General features: G+C 56.6%; 1 protein-coding gene across 1 annotated transcript in view; it reads right to left on the bottom strand.

Annotated features, from left to right (window-relative positions):
• LOC103676539 (TRIO and F-actin binding protein) overlaps positions 1-19,305 on the bottom strand; it is a 52,700-nt gene that overhangs the window by 17,590 nt on the left and 15,805 nt on the right. Inside the window, 5 exon segments of the mRNA XM_040637502.1 lie at positions 8,885-9,022; positions 11,140-11,217; positions 13,973-14,676; positions 14,707-15,100; positions 15,776-15,890. Coding sequence (XP_040493436.1) covers positions 8,885-9,022; positions 11,140-11,217; positions 13,973-14,676; positions 14,707-15,100; positions 15,776-15,890 — 1,429 coding nt within the window.

Below are 19,305 nucleotides of genomic sequence, written 5' to 3'. Positions count from 1 at the left end.
TGTAGATGTCCAGGCTCCCCTCCCCCCCAGCCTCCCTTCTCCCCGAAGATTGGGAGAGAAGGGCCAGAAGAACTCTGCCTACAGAGACCCCACAGAGCTGAGAACAGCCTGGACCAGCAGGGCTGAGCAAACTATCCAGTTCCTCTCACGGCTGAGGCCAGAAGGCTCACCAGGAAAACGCCTTATGCCCCTACATTAAGTGGGGGATGCCCCACTCACTGATCCTCCCGTGTTCTAACCAGCCCTGCCCTTTCTGTGCCTCCTGGAGACCCTAAAAGATGGAGCCAGGCCCAGGCTGGGGTCAGAGAGCCTCTGGTGCTCTCCCGATCTCTGGAAGGGCCAGGAAGACGGCACCTCAGTCCTGGCAAGCCCTACCTGCCAGGTGCTGCTCAGGGGGGCACGGGCCCGGGCTCTGGGGGCTCCCAGCTGCAGCATGTTCCAGAGAGGCCTGTGAGCTAGGTACCCCCCTCCCCCCGACCTAGATGAAGCAGCTACTCATCTGGGCATTTTTTCTGGCCATGCCTGTCTGGTGGACTCCAGCCACTAGACCCTCCCGGCCCACTGGCAGACTTCTCTCTCATCTAAGTCCTGGTCCCCTCGGCAGAGTGTCAGCTTCTGCCCACGGGCAGGGAGGAGAGTGGGGCGGGCCAGGCTGCGGGCAGGGAGGAGGCCGCCACCTGTTGCCATGGCTCTGAGCCCACCTATCGGCACCGGCATCACAGCCTCACCAGGCCAAGGTGTCTGGTTGCGTGGAAGGAGCCTGCAGCATGGCTCAGTGGGGTGGGCAGCAGAGATGGCAGCTGGAAACCAGAGCCACCTGACCTGGCCACCTCCCCTGACCCACCTTCCTCCCCATTCTCCTCTTCCTTAGGTGGAGGAAGTGGCCTAAGAGGGGCTTGGGCCAGCAGCCTGGACATCCAGAGCCCCAGCTGTGGGGCCAGAGCCCCTGGATCTCAGCAGGCCAGTAGCCCCACCCCTGCATGGCGGCCCCTCCCTGCACACCTGTCTAAGGGAGGGGACCCAGGCTCTGCTCAAGAGCTGGGAAACCCTAGGGCTGTGTTTGCCCTGTCTCTCTCCATTCGTCCTTACCCTGCTCCCCGCAAGTGCCAGAGGAGGACTCAGGGTAGTGCCAAGCTAAGCGAAGACTGGCAGCTACACTCAGGGCCACCAAATCACCTGGGTGACCTCCATTCATACTGGGACCTCCAGGGACCCCAAGGCCTGGCACGCTGTGACTAGGCCTCAGCAAAAACCCGCTGAATAAATACCACTCTCCTGGTCTTGGGGCAGTCTCCACCCCCACCCCCTGGCCCTGAGAAGCCAGGCTATCTGGGATGCCGCAAAGCTGGCATCACTGTGCTGGTCCAAGGGAAAGCTCCTGGGAAGGTACGAGCTGACGACCCAGCCCATCAGACTGGGTCAGGGCGGGGAGATCAGCCATAGGCTTCCAGGGCTGAGCAAGGGCTCCCAGCTAGAACGGCAGGCTGGGACTCCAAGGGCTGCCTGGAAAGCAGAGGGCTGGGGGAAGGTAGTGCGGGGGGAGGACATCACATCCCCTTCCTGAGCTCTGGCTGCCTAACGTGGCAAAGGATGGGGGGACAGGTCCTGCCCTCCCCCAAGCTTTGTGAGAGGACTGGATGAGCTAAGGAGAAGCTTAGAGACCCTCCAGAAGCGGGTACAACACACTGCACGCCATGTCGGTGCCAGACGGCACACTGATCTTGGGGGGAGGAGGCTGCCAATGTGACATTTTTAAATCCGCTGGCAGGGAAGGTCCTGCAGTAACCTGGGAACCCCTGTCCAGGGTCAAAAGGTCTGCTAGCCTACACCTCTCAGGCTGTACCTTCCCACATGGCCCCTCCGGCCCCGGCACCCTTCTTCCACCTGAGGAAGCTCACCCGCCCTTAGTCCCTCCAGGAGGACCGACCAGCTCTCTCCTCCTTTTGGTCATGGCCACGGCCCCAGGTCAGCACTGCCTCCCACCTGCCTGGACCATTGACACGGCCCCCCTCTAAGCACATTCTTGGCAGGCAGACCCCCTCAAAAAGGCCTAGTGTCAAAAGTCTGCCTCAAACCTCCAGGGACGGCTCCAGGGGGCTTCAAAACAAGGTCCAGCTGCCTGATGGCACAAAAGCCTTGCGTAGGGAGCCCCATTTTTATATCATCACAACATATGCTCTCTGATCCTCAGCACATCAGGACTCCAGGCCCTCTACAGCAGCCCATGTCCTCTGCATAAATACCAGGCTTCCTCCTCCTCCGGGGACCAGGCAAACCCCTACTCATGCCTTAAGACCAGCTTAATTGCCACCTAGAAGGCTCCTTTCCCAGTACACACCACACACCATGCCAGCTGCCCTCCCACACCCTCTGCTGCATTTGTGACGATCTTGAAGCCAATCACTTGTCCCTCTCAGGCCAGAGTAGAAGCAACTCACCGTTAGGAACATGCGCTGTTCACCCTCCAGGACCAAGGGGCTAAGGGAATGTTTGTTGAAAAACAATTTTTTTTTTTTTTTAAAGCACCAGGCACTGTTTTAGGCCAGGAAATCAGCTGCGAAGGGAAGATGTGGCCCCTGCCCTGGTGGAACTCAGGAAACAGACAGACAATAAACAAGTGGACAGGTATATAATTTGATGCCTGGCAGCGGCTAGGGCAGGAGGCTCCAAGGGCAGGGCTGCACGGGGCTAAGGCTAAAAGAGGTGGAGCAGATCTGAACCCCAGGCCTGGGTTCCTGAAGCCTTTAAGCATTCACCCACCCATAGCAACTTTACCACTCGCTCCCTACAGATCTCTGAGCTCAGGGCTGGGGGTCAGGAGAGAGGAAAAGGATGTGAAGACATAGGAGGGACACCAGGCTGGGGCAGGCTCAGGCATGAAGGCAGCCACGATGAACCCAGCAAACACAGTTAGTGGTGACCATGAGCCCCTTCTCTGCTCCAAGACCGTTCTTGGCTCCCCAGTGCCCAAAGAAAGCCCAAACTGCTTCTCCTGGCCTTCGAGGCCCTCCTTTCCAGGCCCCTTTTCTATCTTCTCACCTTTCCCCAAACATGACCAGGGTGTGTTGTCTATACTGTTCCCTCCCCCTAGTCCATTTCCACCTGACGAAGTCCTACAATCACAGGAGGGCACCTACCTTTGGAAGCCCCCTCCCACCACAGGGATATCCAAGTGCCCCCAAAGGCTGCTGGGCGCAGCCTCACCCTTCTTCACCATGCGCTTCCTCAACAGAGGCAACAGTGTACCTTTCTTACCCAGTCCCAGAGAAAAAACTGGGGCAGATCTAGCTACAAATGCTGGCTCTGCCAGGGTCCAACTATGTCACCTGGGGCATGTTACTTCCCCTCTCTACACCTCAGTGTTCTCATCTGTTAGATGGAAAGTTATAATCAATCTTAAAGGATCAACTCTGGTAACGTGAAAGCACCTAGTTCAGGATCTGGCAGGCACCCAGTAGGCAATGCAACCACCCTCGCCAAGCCTGGGGGCCTGGGGGCCTGGGGGTGGATGGCTAGGACACTGACTCAGCTCCTCCCCCTACATCCCTCTCAGCTCACTGACCAAAGGGAGGCTGCTGACGACAGGAAGAGCCAGCAGGGAGGTGGCAGGATGTGCGGAGGCCGAGGAAGTCCAAGCAGCGGCTAGGTCATCATGCTCACGGGGGCAGGGGCCCTTAGGGCCAAGCCCCAGCAGCCCAGCCCACTTCTTGTCAGGGTCTCCACTAGCTGGGGAAAGGGGACGTGCGCATGCGCAAACACACCCTGCTCAACTCCATCACCCCACCCCCCCTAGGCTGTCAGAGCCTCCCTAAGGCGCTAGCCAGAAACCAAAAGCAGCCCCGCCCCTCCCTTCCAGAACATCACGGTCAAGGGGCCAGACCGACCTGGAAAGAGGTTACTCCTTCCTTTACGCTCAGGGTAACCTAGGGCAACTCACCACAACCCCCTCCCCATGCCACAGTTTATCCAACTGTGAAATGGGAATAATGGTGAACTCAGCTGTGGGGCCCAATATGATCATTAAGGCACAGGTATCGATGTGACTTGGGTAGTGTTCATCCCCATGAGAAAGACCAATCTCTGCCATCGTGTCCCCCACCTCACTTGTAGGCTGGCCCCACCCAAGGCCCCACGCCACTGTGAGGCGGCAAGCCGGGCAGAATACGGCATCGCGCCGCTTCAAAAATCCCAGGACGGGCTCCGGGAAAGGGTGAGACGGGGCGGCCCCTTCTCACCCACCCAACCTCGGGCCCGCGCCCACGCGGGTAGGCAGTCCTCCCAGGACTGGGTCTGCGCGACCCATTCGAGCCGGGGAGCGCCTCTCTCCAGCCCTGGGCGAGACCCCAGACCCAGACCAGGCCCATCTTCGTTCCTCCCACTGCCCGGGGCCCCGGAGTCCCTACAGGTCTGGCAGTTTGGGAGAATTATCAGGGGGGCTGGAGGGGAGGTGGGAAAGGGCCATCCGAAATTGTCCGTGACTAGTCCCGCAAAAGTTGCGGGTGGTGGGGGGAAGGGGCTGCCCAGGACAGGGAGTTCCCATTTTCTCGGGGTCGCCCCGGCTCCTGGCCCCGGGAAGGTGAGGGGGCTGGGGTAAGCTGAGGCCTTCTGGCCGGCCTGTGCCGCCGGGGTCGCCCTGTCTTCCGGCCGAGACCTCCTCTCGCCTCCGGGAAGTGAAGGGGGTGTCCAGGAGGGGAGCGGCTCGGCTCTGGCTCGGGCCGTCGCTCTCCTCCCGGCCTGGGGCGCAGAAGGGCTGCCCCGGGGAGGCACTCACCGTCATGGCGGCGCCCCGGGGCGGCGGGAGCAGGAGGCAGGAAGGTGGAAAGGGCTCTCGGGCCGGGCCCAGCAGCGCGGGAATCCCGCCGCCGCCGCCGCCGCCGCCCCTCTCGGCCGCCCGCCGCCGCTCCTCCGGCCCTTCCCTTCCCCGGCGCTGCCCCGGCCCCTTCCATCCGCCCATAAAACTTTTTTTTTTTTTTTTTCAAACTTCCTGGGAGGACCCGGGAGGGCCAATGGGCGGCGGGGAAGCCGGGACAAACAGCGGCGGGGGCCGCGGACGGACCAATGGGAGCGCGGGCCGGGCCGGGGGCGGGGCCTGCCGCGACGGGACGGGCGCGCGAGGGCGGTCGGGGCCGGCGGATGGGGGCGGAGGGAGCCGAGGGCCGGGCTCCGGCCGCCGGCGCTTGGAGGAAGGAAGGACCCAGCGTGCAGGTGACTCGCTCCGGCCCCGGCGCGGGAGTGCAGGGCAGGGGCAGCCGGGTGTGGCACCCAGTCGCCCTGCTGTGGCTCCCGCGAGCCGCCGGACGGAGCGATGGGTCCACTGAGGGCTCGGCGCCTGGGTGTGACGGAGTCGTGGGCAATGCCCCCAGTACTAACAACTCAGCGGCTGCCACTCGCCAAGCCCCGCTCCTTACCTGTGTAGCCTGTTTTCGGCCTCACCACAGACCCGACAGGGAGGTGTCCCTGTCCCCATTTTACCAATGAGAAAACAGAGTCTCGGAGAGGTGAGCCGACTTGCCCAAAGTCACAGTAAGAAGAGACAGGATTCCTAGCACCTAATCTAAGAGCAAAGTGAGTTCTGGAATGGTAGGGCATTCCCCAAATGGCCCCTCCTCACAAGTGGGTCTTTCTCGGCTTAAGAACCCCATTTTGGGTTCTTGGATGTAGGCGTACACCCGTTTCTCCCATTCCCAGCACCTGGCAGTTTTTAAGAGGCCTTTCCCCTGCAGGAGCTCATCTGAGCCTTGCAGCAGAGGACGGACCTTGTGGAATTTGTTGAAGAACCTTGTGGAATTTGTTGAAGATGCCGTGGTAGCTTGTGTGGCATTGTGATTCAAACCCTGTGTTACCTTAAGCACAGTACTCAACCTTTCTGGGCCTCAACTTCACCCTCTGTAAAAGGGGATAATGCTCTTATCTCGTGATGTTCCTGTAAGGATTAAGTGTTCATTAAGTAATGCACCTAGAACAACCCGTTTACCCCTAGTTAGCTAATGTCGGGGAGGGTGGTGCTGGGGAGCTTGGCGTAATTACCATTCCCATTTTCTGCCATCTCAGTTTGGAGTTCAAAAATTATTGCTGTCATAACTATAATTACTCTCCCCATTTCACAGATAAAGAAAAAGAGGCCCAGGGAGCTGAAGTTCTTTCCCCACATTTCCCACTGGGTGCCTCTCCTCCACCCTGAGGAATGAGGCCAAAACCCAGCCTATCTTCCTTTAGACAGTGGCCTTCCTGCTTCCAGGTGCTGAGTTTTCCCACTGTACCCCCGTACCTCACTCAGGCACTTGGTCCTTGGTAGAGTGAGTGAATAAACAGAAGACCTCCCCTGCCCCCGGTGCCCTGGCCCAGTGGCCCCTGAGAGCACCAGCCTCCTTGCTGCTTTCCTGGCCTCTGGGACTCCTCTTGTAGTACCCTCAAGCCAGCGATCAGATCACTTCCCTGCTCAAAGTTCAACACCTCCCCAGTGCCAGAAGAGCAGCTCTGCGTTCTTGTGCCAGGCAGACAGCGGCCATCATAATCTGACCCCTGCCTGTTGTCCCCCATCGTTGTACACACACATTTTACATGCTAGGGGTACAGAACACTGAGCCACTGGGAATGCTCAGAATAAGCCAGGTCCTGTGCACCTCAGATGGGACTGCACAATGTGTTCCCTGCTGGGTCTGGAACACTTCTCTTCCTGTCCTCGGTGCCCCAACACACACATACACTCTCCCTCTCTCTCCCGCCCCTCCCTCCCCTCTCTCCAAATGTTTGTTTGCCTGGAAAATTCCTTCTCACCCTCTAGGTAGGTCTCAGTCCAATGGAAGCCAAAATGCCCCCAGCACAGAGAGAGAACCTCCTGGTCCAGGGCTCCCTGCATCTGTACATTCAGCCACTAAAGTGATGACCGCACTGTGTTCTTACCAGTTACATGTCAGTGTCCTCACCACACTGAACTTCTTGTGGGCAGAGACAGAGTGTTTTTGTCTATATCTTGGAGGCCAGTCCAGGGCCTCAGCCCACAGTAGGTCCTCAGTAAACCTCGGTCTGATGAATGCATGCACAAACGAAGGAATGACTCCCTTACCACAAAGTGTCCTGGTCAGGACAGAGATGGCACAGACCCGGGGACCCAGGGCCGCCAAACTCCGGGGTTATCCATCTCAAAGCGTTACTCTATTAAGGATAGCACCATGAGGCTCAGAGAGGGTGATGATGGCCCAAAGCCATACACGTTAGTGACAGAGACAGAACTCAAGCCCAGGCTTCCTGGCTCTTGACCTTGGACAGATTTCACTCTCCAACCCAAGAGATGTTGAAGCTGCTCTAAGTAACTGTCTGGGAGCCCCGCCGGCAGGTCCATCCCGTAGCTCCTGATTTTCCTCCCTCCCACATGAGAAAACAGCTGCCGGCTCAGAGCCTCCACGGCCACATCTGTCTAATGGGCAAAATCAGTGGAGATGCTCGGGGCCACAAGCAGGGCTTGGAGATCAGGATGCAGACAGGCGGGAGGGCTCTGCGCTTGGCCTGAGCAGGGTTCAAATCTCAGCTGTGCCCCCTGGGTGACCTAGAACAAGTGGTTTCTCTCCTCCCTGAGCTTCATTTCCTCATTTGTAAAATGGACAGTATGCACCGTACTTAGTATGCCTGGTGGTGAGGATTAAATGCGATCAGGTTCGATGTCACGCATGGAACACAGAGCTGAGCACCAGGGAGATGCCGGTACACGCCTGTTAGCCGCAGAAGCACCGCTACCCCAGAGTCCTTCTGCCCATTTCTCTGCCCTCCTCTCCGCCAGGGACTTACCTGCTCCCTCCTACCAGACGCGCTTCATGTGGGCGACCTTTAGTTAGTGCGATAAGGTAAATCCCGCCCAGGGCTTAAAGGTACCACCCTCCCCAGATAACCATGTTTGTCCGATCACCCCAGTGCCTTATCCCCCAAAAGCAGCAGAGAGGAAATCATGACATGGCCAGGAAAGGTAGTGTTTGGACGCCGCCCACCCCTCACCATCACACCTCTGTTCATCCTCATCTCCCTGAGCTCTCTCTGCAGCCCTGAGTGTTGCTATAGACTTCTCCCCATTACGCAGATGTGGCCACTGAGGCTTGGGGGTGCTTAGCTGCAGCCATCCTCGCACCTAGGAATGAGGAAAATCAGCAAGAGGCTGGCTCCTCTAAACCCTAGCTGTGCAACGCAAGCAAGTCAGCTCGCCTCCGCGAGCCTCCCTTCTCTCATCTGCAAAACGGGTGTAGTGTCCCTAACGTGCCCCGCCTAGTGCTGGACCGAGAGCCAAAGAGAGTACAAGAGTCAGCCTGTCACTAAGAGAAGAGAGCCCTCGAGCCAGCCAATGGCCCCTGGAGAGGCCAGGCTCGCTTGTCTCTGCTGTGAAGGGGGCAGGAGGGAGCAAGTCACAGCTGCCTCCCCTCCCTGCCCTTGAGGAAACCCTGAACCAGAGACCTGAGTGTTTACAGCCCTCTCAGGGCAGGGGGGTAGGTTACGTAATGCCAGATGTTTGTGAAACTGGCTCAGGCCCAGGTCTGAGACACACTTTGCAATCCCAGAGCCCCCCGCCCCCGCAGGCCATCCCTCTCTCCCTCCCCCCCAGCCTGGTTGCCCTTGGCCCAGCTGCTGATTAGGAGCTCTTAGCCTTGTAAATTATTCAATCCCTGCCTCACCCCAAAAACTGAAAACAGCCTCGGCCCTGTCCTGGAGGTGAGAAATCCCACTCACTTGCAGAGACCACGGGGCCTTAGGACCGTGCTTCTCTCTCTCCTTTCTCATGGGGGAGCCCCAAATCCCCCCCAGCCCCCACTCTCTCTCCTTTGACTAACGCCAACGTCCTCAACGTCCCCTCCCCCTCTCTCCCACCCTCATCCCTCCCACCCCACTGGAGCCAGCCTACCCTTTGCCACCTGAGGACCCCCAGAGACAGCAGGAACGGATTGAACAGCGTGGGACGGTCCCCGGGCATCCGCCATGAGGTCACCAGTCGGCCCTTGAGTGGGCTCCCCGCCTTGCCCTCCGCTGGCCTCTTGTCTGCCTGTCAAACAGGGTCCAGTGTTGGCCCCCAGGTCCCTTTTGGTGGGATGGGGGGGGTCCCTGACTACAGTATTCCCTGCCTATTCTGCCGTGCCCACCTTGAAGGCCCAGGGTTCACATCTAGTCTCACAGAGCTGCCAAGAAAAGAGCTTGTTAACTCATTCACACTATGGGGTGTTTGGCTGGTAGGGCTCCCGGGGCGCTTCACCACCCTAAAGTCAAACCACAGGCGGCCAGTGGGAGGGCACGTGCAGCCCCCAAATGTGTATTCAGCCTGCATTGTGAGTTAGGTTCCGGTGTTAAAGAATCAAGAGATTAACATATAACCACATATTTCCAGTTTCTCTTGAAACACCTACAGATGTGGAAACTCTGGGTCCATCCTCCCCATGGCAACAACCGTCTGGCACCAACGGTCACACAAGTGCCCCCATCTGCCTTACTCTCCCCGTTTTATGAAAGGAATGAATCATGGAGTTCTACAGCCGCCCCAGGCAGAGCCTCCAAATGTGTCCCCTTTGCAGTCATCCTTGTTGGGGAGACAGGCCCCGGCAGAGCAGAGGCATTTGCCCAAAGTCCCTTAGCAGCTTACTGGCAGAGAGGTAAGACAGAGTCCAGGTGTCCCTACTCTTCAGAGTCCAGAGATCCTCTGGCAGTGGGACATAAAGCATCAAAGCACCGGCCCAGGAAGGCTTTGGGGGAAGGACTGCTCCCCACCTTGCCACCGCATTCCCCCAGCATGGACCTGGCCACTGGACCAGGAACTCCATGCACTCCAACATACTTCTGACCCACACCCAGGCATGCAGAAGGTGCTGGCTAAATGTACGTGAGTGAATGAATGAGTGAATGAATGAGCGAACGAGAGAGTCATTAGCTCTGTCCAATCCAGGTTGCCTGGGGCCGGATTGAGAGGTTTCCATGTTGGTGGTGATTAGAGAGGGACCCCTACATGGCTATATCTTCTTTGTTCACAAAACTCTGGCCCCAGGAAGTATGAAGAAATAACCCAGAAAGAGGAAGAGCAAAGTCGCCAGAGCCCCTGTGAGAGCTGGCAGCGCCTTTAGTGACCTGTCCTCTGTCCCCTCCCATGTCATAGACGGGAAGACTGGCCACCAAGCAATGAGAATCCTGATGCCACTGTGCGAGGCCACGCGGGAAATCAGACAGAGCCAGGAAGCAATGTTCAGGTGGCAGAGGGACTGCGGGAGGGGGATCCCGAGCCCCAGGTTCTAGCTGGAGGTCAGCCGCTGCCTAGCTGTGCGACCTGGGATGACTTGTTTCCTCATGTGCACAGTGAAAGGCAGAATCCCCCCACCCCCGCTCTGATTAGCGGCAGGGCCAGACTGGGGGTTCCAGGCTGCCAGACGGATGCATCCCCCCCCCCCAATTGGCTTCTCAGGCGGCAGCAGGGAAACAGCAGAACGAGAGCAGGATGAGGAAAGCACAGCCCCGAGCAGCCCATCTCCTTCTCCCTGCCTCCCGCTGCCCCAGGCTGTCAGCTCTGACCTCACCTCTCTGGAGGCCGAGGGTGATGAGAACAGTCTGTTTGGCAGGTTGCGGGGAGGGGCGGGGCGCAGCCCTGCGCTCCAGCTGCAGCCAGGCCTCCCAGCAGCCTCACTGGGTCCCACCCCCTGCACATATCTCTCCCGCCCCGGACCCTGGAGACCATCCAGGCTCAGCAGACGGCAGCACCTCCTCGTCCCTCTTCAGTGGTTCTCTGGCTCCAGCTCTTGGAATCCCTACCCCTTCCCCCCACCTGGCCAGCCCTCCAGAACCAGAAGGTCCTTGCCTTCAGACACCATCGGGGTCAAACTGCCATTTGCCCAGAAAAGGGGAGTAACTTTTCAGGGCATCCTGGCAAGTCAAAAGCAGAGCCGTGGGCTTCTGACCCTGGGCTCATTTACCTGCTCAGGTCCCCAAGCCAGAAGGTGGCTCTGCTGTCCAGCTCCTCTGGAGCCCCTCCTCTTGAGGCCGTCCCATGCACGCAGATGACCCCATGACAGAGCCAACCCTGGGCTGGATGACGCTAGAGCTCATCAGAAGACCTCAGCCCACCTCCCACCTGATTTCCCTTCCCTTCACCTCCCTATATGCCCACACCCGTGACCCAACTACCGAGTCTGCCTGCTTCTGGTTGGTCAGTGAGTCTTGGCCTTTGCTTGGTTCTGACTCCTCAGGCTCCTCTGATTGGAACTAGAGATAAGAAAGAACACAGCTTAGCCCAGGTTATCCCAGGTTCCATTCAGGCATCCACCTTCTTATCCATCCATTCATTATCCATCCATCCAACATCCATCTAGCATCCAACATCAATAGATCCACGTACTATCCATCTAACCAACCAATGTCTCCCCTACATTATCCACTCACTAACCTATTCAACATCCATTATCCCACTCATGCATCCATCCTCTACCCATCATCTATCCATCCATCCTACAGCCATGTAGCCTTTCTCAACCCATCCAACATCCATCCATCCATCCATCCATCCATCATCCATCCATCCATCCATCCATCCATCCATCCATCCATCATCCGTCTACTCATCCAACATTCATTCACCACCCATCATCCATATTCCACATTTACCCTTCCACACACCATCCATCCGTCCATATTCTACTCATCCATCCATCAGTTCATCACCTTATCTGTCATCTAAGCAACATCATCCCTCCAACACCCGTTATCTGTTCCACCATCACCCCTCTAACTTTCCACCCAACATCTTCTTATCATTTATCATGTTTACCTATTTATCTGTCCATCACCCATTTACACATCCTTTGTCCATCATTCATCCATCATCTACCCACTGACCCACCCATCTTCCATTTGTTTCTTGCATGCATTCATGCATTCAAGCATTCATGGATTCACTGATCAATCATCCATCGAACTGAGCTCCTCCTTTGTGTCATGTCCTGGACCAGGGGCCAGAAGTGCAGAGATAAAGTAGGTGCAGTTCCCGCCCCCAGGGAGCTCCTCTTTCTTATGGGGCAAATGACAACTGAGTGTGGCCAGATGGAGGGTAGCAGAACCACCGAGCCTAGAAGAGAAACATGACCAACCTAGGGGTGGAGTGAGTATTCAGGGAAGGTATCTCAGAACAGGGCACCTGGTTGAAGACTTGAATGATGAATAAGTGTTTGGTGAGGGAAGAGGGGAGGGAAGAGCATCCTAAGCAATGGGAAAGGCACGTGCAAAGGCACGTGCAAAGGTAGGGAGATGCGCCCATGGAGCTCTGCAGCCAGCTCTGCAAGGTAGAGAGCAAATTTGAAGTGGCAGGAAGGCCAGGGGGAAGCCATGCCAAGGATTTGCATAGAGGGTGACCCACTGGCGCCCCCGCAACCTGGTAAATGCCTCTGCGGTGTCATTCGTGAAATGCCCTGAAGCTCCTGGAGCTCTCGCCCCTCCCTGGCGCCCATGGCTAACTTTCCAGGGACTCCGGACTGTCACCACGGAGTAAGTGTAGGTGAAGAATCTTTCTGGTAGACCAGGCCAGGCGGCCATGTCCCAGCATCCACCGGGACCTAGCACCCCTCCTCCTTGAGCTGCCTGTGGTCCATCTGTCTCCCTGACAAGCCTGATAGCCTTTTATGTGGGGCTCCAAATTCCTCAATCCCCCTTTGGCCAGGAGGGCAGGACCAAGCTGGTTCACCCCTGCATCTCTGGTGTCTGTGCATTGAGTCGATTGGAGAGTAAGTAGTAAAAGCCTCAGGGAAATACAGGGGAAGGGGCTCCCCAGTCAGCCCTGGGCTCGACATGGCAGTTAAAAGCTGGGGCTTTGGAGTTGAAGCTTTGATCTGATTTCTCACAACTTACGCTTGTGTGACCCCCGGCAAATGCCGACGAGGCTGAGCCTTCCATCAGGCTAAGGCATGCATGGCAAACCAAGTACAGCGTAAACGCTCCCCTGTGGTCCAGGAGGGAGACGGCATTGGGCTGGACAGCAAAGAAGTGAGGGCGTTTGGATGAACAAGCCGGAGTCTCCATGTCACCCCAGCAGAGCCTATGAGGGAAGCAGCTGGTCCCATTTTACAGGGCAAGAGAGGCTGCGTGCCCCGAAGCGCATGTCTTGTTCCCAGTGAGCTGAGGCCAGCTGGCCCCTCTCTAGCCTCCAGAACCCTCCCCAGCCACCATCTTCAGGCAGAGGCTCCAGGCAGCACTCGAGGACCCCTGACTCCATGACTGTGGCCCTGGGGCGAAGGAGGCAGGGAAGAGACCTGGTGAACTCCTCCTCCGTGCCAGGCCCTGGGCCTACCTTGTCCACGGGCCCTCCTTTAAACAGCCTGGCTTAGCAGCCCGCTCAACCCAACGGGCCCTGTTGCAACCTCTTCTCTGTGCCTAAGAGGAGCTGGAGGGGCCAGAAAGGGGTAAGTGAAGCTGCCTGGACTTTGAGGAACTTCGAATAGGGCAGGGGGGAGGGGACCTGACCACACTGGTTGCAGTCCCAGCCAGGGTCAGGTAGGAGCCACCAGAGGCCACAGGAAGCAGGACCTGTGCAGCCGGGAAGGGGGAGGGCCCTGGGCAGAGCACCTTGCTTGAAGCCCTGGGGTGGTCTGCGCTGAGCCGTCCCGGGGCCCCCCCCCTGCCCCAGCCCTCACTAGCTGTGTGATCTCAAGTAGCTTAACCTCTCTGTGCCTCAGTTTCCTGATCTGCAAATACACGGTGCCTTTCTCATCAGGTTGCTACGGAGGTTAAATGAGGAAAATACCAGAAAACATTCAGACCAGTGCTTAGCTGGTAGTAAACGCTGGTCATCAAAAAGTGTGGGTCGTTATCACTGCTGTCCAGGTTGGTGGTTGCGAAAGTGTCGGTCAGAAGGGAGGATTGGGGCTGAGCCTTGGAAGGTGTGCAGGAGCCGTAGGGAGGCCTTTTCTAAGGATACTGGTCTGGGTGGGGCGGATTTTCAGGCTGCCCCTTGCACGTGAGACGGACTTACCTCCCACTCTGGCAAGCTGGGATCCTCTGCAGGGCTCCTGCCCCCCAGCTGACCCATCTCCTCCAGACCAGCCATAGCTGAGGTCTCTGGTCCACTCGTCACTTTGGTCTTTGGCCACTGGGTGGAGGTGCAGGCAGGGCTGGGTGGCTGGGCGGAGCTCTGGGGCCACTGTCCAGGGCTCTGTCCATTGACCGGGGTGGACTCCTCCCAGCTGGCAGGCTGGCCCTGTCGCTCAAGCTCCGGGGCCCCGTTTGTGCCTGGGGAACCCACCTCTGGCCCTGAAGCCGGGGCCGGGGTACCCCAGTGTCCAGCTGGGTCTCTGCGGGGCAGCTGGGCCTGCAGGAGCTCCAGGAGGCCTTCCCAGTCCAACCTGGGAAGGTGGGAGGTGAGCGTCGACTCCTCCGTGCGGGCCCAGGCCCCCTCTCTGGGCGCCCCGAGAAGGCCCATGAGGTCTCTCCAGTCAAGTTCGGGTCGCCTCTCAGGGCTGTGCAGGTGTGGACACGTTCCCTCAGCCTCCCAGCTCCTGGCGGTGGGTGTTTCAGGCCTCTGGGATTTCAAGAACTCTGCTGGGCCTACCCTGGAGTTCTCTGGGGGGCTCTTCGGCTGGTGAGCACAGGGAACCTCCTGCAGGCTTCCCCAGCCTCGCTGAGCTGGCCTGTCAGGGGACTCCCGCAACCCATCACTGGGGGGCTCTTCCCAGGCCTCTGCCTGCCCCCTGTGGCTGGTGGGGCCACCCAGCTGCCCCCAGCTCTCCTCGGACTCCCTGAGAGGGCCCCTCGAAGTTCCCTCTGGGGCTCTGGCAACCCCCCATCTGGGCTCCCCCAGGCTTGGGCCTTCCTGCCGGCTGCTGTACCCTCTCTCCAGATGTCCGTGAGGGCCCTGGGTTTCTGGAGCCCCCTCCTGACTCTGCCACCCCCCCAGAGGCTGTCTTGGGCCCACCCGGCCACTTTCCAGTGGTCTCTCTGTCCGCCGCTCCCTCTCAGGGGTCCTGGCTGATGTCCTTGGGGGCAGCGAGGACCCCTGGAGCCGCCGGTCCCCTTCAGGCCGCCTCTCGGGGCTCCTGGGATGAGGGGGTTCTGCTTGGCTCCGCCGGGCCGCTTCTGCCTGCTTCACAAGGGGCCTGGTTACCTGAGGATGAGGTGGGGGGGCTGCATGAGGTTCCAGGACCCTGACTGGGTGGTCTCGCTCTAGGACAGACTGGTCTTCACCAGGCCTGGGGAGAGGCAGGCTGTGTCTTCACAGCAGCTTGGATTATAGCAGGTCACAAAGTACCTAGGCTCCCTGATGTCCCTCCTGGGGGGGGGTGTCAGCTCTTCTCTTTCACCCAGTCTCCTCACTTTCAGAAAGACATCTTTAAAACGCTGCTTACTTTCCTCCTCCCGCCGCCAAGATATTGATTCCAAGCTATGCTATCAGGTGCCGGAATTTCCACCAACACCCCACTCCTCTGGGTCGGGCCTTGCTTTCTAAGAGTTTCTTTAAAAATACAAATCCCCACCCTGGGAGAGATAGGCCTTAAAGCCAGAATGATGCATCTGGGGCTTTCCCTGCAAACTTTTCAAGACGGCGTGGCAACAGCATGGAGGGGCCATCTTCAAAGGACTAATGTGGGGTCCTTCTCAATTGTGTCAAGACCTGCTGGCTCTTTGGGAGAAGGGAAGCTGGATGCCCATGATTAGGGACTCTGGCCCTTTCATAAAGGACCTCCCTTCCCAACACCCCTGCCTGGCACCTGGGGGAGGAGAGAAGCAGTGGCCCACCTCTCGGGGCTGCAGGGGCCCGGGGCAGACTGGCGGTGCTCACCTCCCTGCTGAGGGCAGGGCTGGACTGTCTTCGGAGAAGTTGGTTCTGACCTTGGCTGGGCCGCTGCGACCGCCCCTCGTCCCGGGCCTGGAAGGCCCCCGGTGCCTCGGACTTCCTATGAGCAAATGCAGCCACCCCTCTGAGGGCCCTTGGGGCTGTCCCACTCCCAGCATCCCAGTCCTCTGCTCCCGCCCTCAACGGGAGATGTGGGGGATTGGGGGGCCCGCCATGAGCTCGTCATCCCTAAGTAAGGGATGACCCTTTCAGGTTCTCAGTTTCCCCTTCTGAAAAATGAGGATGGTCGACCGCTCTAATCGATCTGCCTTAAGGGGTGATGCAGTGAGGAAAAGGGTAAGCACGGGTGGAGGGCTTAGCCTTGGCCTTGACTGCCTCCTGTCTCACTCAGTACTTCCTGTTTCTGACCACGGGCAGCCCACCACTCACCCCTAGACAAATGTTAGACTGGTCCTTGTGGGAATTAAGATTTATTGAGCACCTACTGTATACCAGGCACTGTGCACACGTGATCATAACAGCAAACATTTATCGAGCACTTCCTGTGTTCCAGATGCCAAGCACCTGACCATCCCACTTTGTCTCACGCACCCCACGAAGTGGGGAGGGGAGATGCAGAGTGTTATGTGCCCCCATATCCCATTCCTTCTGCCCTTTTCCTGTCCACATGGTGAGTTTGGGATTTCCCAGGCCCGTTGTTCCTCCCCCTCTGTAGCGAAGAGGGTTCCAGCACTTAGCCTTGAACGCTCTAGGCCATCCTAGCTGTCAGTAAAAGAGCTCTTAGCAAGATCAGAAGGAAGAAACATCCTCTACAATTCCAGAAAGGCCAATGTAAACGTCCACACAAATGTCACTTCTAAGACGCCCAGACTTCAGGCATTGCTGCCACATTCAACAAAGATAACCTCTAAGCTGTGAAAGTCCCTAGTTCCGGTTCATTGTCCTGCTTAATAATGGGTAGCCGTAGTTGTTAGGATTTAACATGACACCTCTGTTGAAAGGTAGCAACCAGACGGAATCTGGGCACACCTCTCCCCTCCCGTATGTAAGGGCATCAAAACCCAAGACCCCACAGCTCCCCTGGATGTTTATTTCAACAGGACTGACTTCATCTAAATGGACAAAGGGAGCTGGGTCTCTAATGACGGAACTGAACCGAGGGAAGCCTGAAAGAGATGACCAGGTGCTGAGCCCCAACTGAGCTAGCCAAAAGGAAAGGAAGAGGGTTCTCTGCTCACCAGACCTGTGCTCTGCCTTCAGCCTGCCTCCCACTTGGGAACTACGCTGAAACTCCTCAGAGGCTTTGGAGAATAAAAGAATTATGAGCTTGGGGGGCACCTGGGTAGCGCAGTGGTTAAGCATCTGCCTTCGGCTCAGGGCATGATCCCAGCGTTCTGGGATCGAGCCCCACATCAGGGTCCTCCGCTGGAAGCCTGCTTCTTCCTCTCCCACTCCCCCTGCTTGTGTTCCCTCTCTACCTGGCTGTCTCTCTGTCAAATAAATAAAATCTTAAAAAAAAAAAAAAAAGAATTATGAGCTTGGGCCTTGGGGCTGTTGTCTATGGCTTTTGCCAATGTCATTAGAATCAATCAGGCCCCTAGGGGCGCCTGGATGGCTCAGTTGGTTAAGCGTCTGACTTCGGCTCAGGTTATGATCTCGGGGTCCTGGGATCGAGCCCCATGTCCAGCTCCGTGCTCAGCAGGGAGTCTGTTTCTCCCTCTCCCTCTGCCCCTGCTCATGCTTGCTCTCTGTCTCAAATAAATAAATAAATACAATCTTCAAAAAAAAATCAGACCCATAAAGTAAGTCGAGTTTTTGTTTTTAGCAGTTCTGAGCAATAGACTCACAGGAAACCAAAGTTCTCTACCCCAGAGTTAGTGTTTCTGAGTTTGAGCCCTGCCTGATCAGCTTCCGTTTCTAATCTATCTGAGACCGGGGGTGGGGGGGGGGTGGGGGGGTGTCCTTGCTCTGTGAGCTCTGAGGCCTCAGAGTGAGTTTGCCCCAGAACCAGGTGTTGGAGGCTCCACGAAGCGAAAGCCCCAAACGTGACTAGGTTGGGGAGGGTAACAGAGAAAACTACTCGGTGCAGGGTGGACAGGAGAATGGGTGCTCTTTTCAGTGGGTGCGCTTTCCGTATAAACTCCAGCTTGCCCAGCGATCATCCCTTCTGAGAAGCTGCCCCCATGTGGAATCGAGAGAGAGGAGGAAAAAACTCAAGAAGATTCTGAGAAGCCACGGAGACCCAGGCTTGGTGGCGTTGAAGCAACAGCGTCCCCTCGGGCCCCCAGCTCCTCAGTGCTGGCGTGGCTGCACCGAGGTTGGATGGGCTCTACTCTACTTCCGGAGGGTATTAAAGGACAAAAGGCATCAAGTCTAGCAAATTCCATGAAGGCTCTGTTTTAAATTCAAGAGATTATAAAATATTTATATGATGCGAAGATAAGGAATTCCAAAGGTATCTAGGGGAGAAAAATGAAGCTATCAAGCCAAAATGCCTAGTGCTTTAATGTGAGAGCGCTTTAAGAGAAATTTTCCAGGCTCAGTTAGACAATGCTTGGACAGAGTAGGTGCTCAATAAACACATGTTGAATGAACATACGGGAGAAAATAAAAGCATGGCCCTCTAGTCACCCACTCATAACTTTCAGTCTGTCCCTTACAGATATTGAAGCAGGTTTTAAAATTTCATCTCCAGACGACGGATGGTTTTTCTATTTGGAAAAAATGTCATGCAAGAGAAAATAACTAAAGTACTCAGTAGAGTTATAAAATCTTGATTAAAAAGTAAATAGTCTACTTCACCAAAATGTATACGTTAAATATATGCAATTTTTTGTCTATCGATTATATTGCAGTAAAGCTTTTAAAAGGTAAACAACTTCAAAGAGAGTAAAGTAAAACGAATAGAAGTATCTATGGAAAAGTAATTAAATGGTTAACAAGAGTATAAACATATTCTTGACTTCTATTATAAACCCTTTATCTCTCTCAAAGTTATCCCCTAAGGGGGAAAAAAAAAAGATGAAGAAAATAGAACTCTGGTTTAAAGATCTTTAGTGTCTCTGCTGAGTTATCAGATAAAATCAAAGGTGTGCAAATTGATACTGGACCAAAAATAGTAATATAAAAAGGCCAAAGACGGGCACCTGGGCGGCTCAGGCATTAAGCGTCTGCCTTCGGCTCAGGTCATGATCCCAGGGTCCTGGGATCGAGCCCCGCATCGGGCTCCCTGCTTGGCGGGAAGCCTGCTTCTCCCTCTCCCACTCCCCTTGCTTGTGTTCTCTCTCTTGCTGTCTCTCTGTGTCATCTAAATAAATACAATCTTTAAAATATAAAAAAATAAAATAAAAAGGCCAAAGACAAGGGGGGTTTTAGGGCAGCTAAATACTCTGCATGATTGCATAACAGTGGACACATGCCATCATACATTTGTCCAAACCCACAGAATGTACGCCAGCAGAAGGGAGCCCTACCGTCAACGACGGACTGTGGGTAATAACGGCGTGTCGTGTAGG

The sequence above is a fragment of the Ursus maritimus genome, unplaced genomic scaffold (assembly GCF_017311325.1).
Source record: "Ursus maritimus isolate PB19 unplaced genomic scaffold, ASM1731132v1 scaffold_21, whole genome shotgun sequence".
Taxonomy (NCBI): Eukaryota; Metazoa; Chordata; class Mammalia; order Carnivora; family Ursidae; genus Ursus; species Ursus maritimus.
The sequence above is the reverse complement of the archived record's forward strand: the minus strand, read 5'-3'. Positions and strand labels throughout refer to the sequence as shown.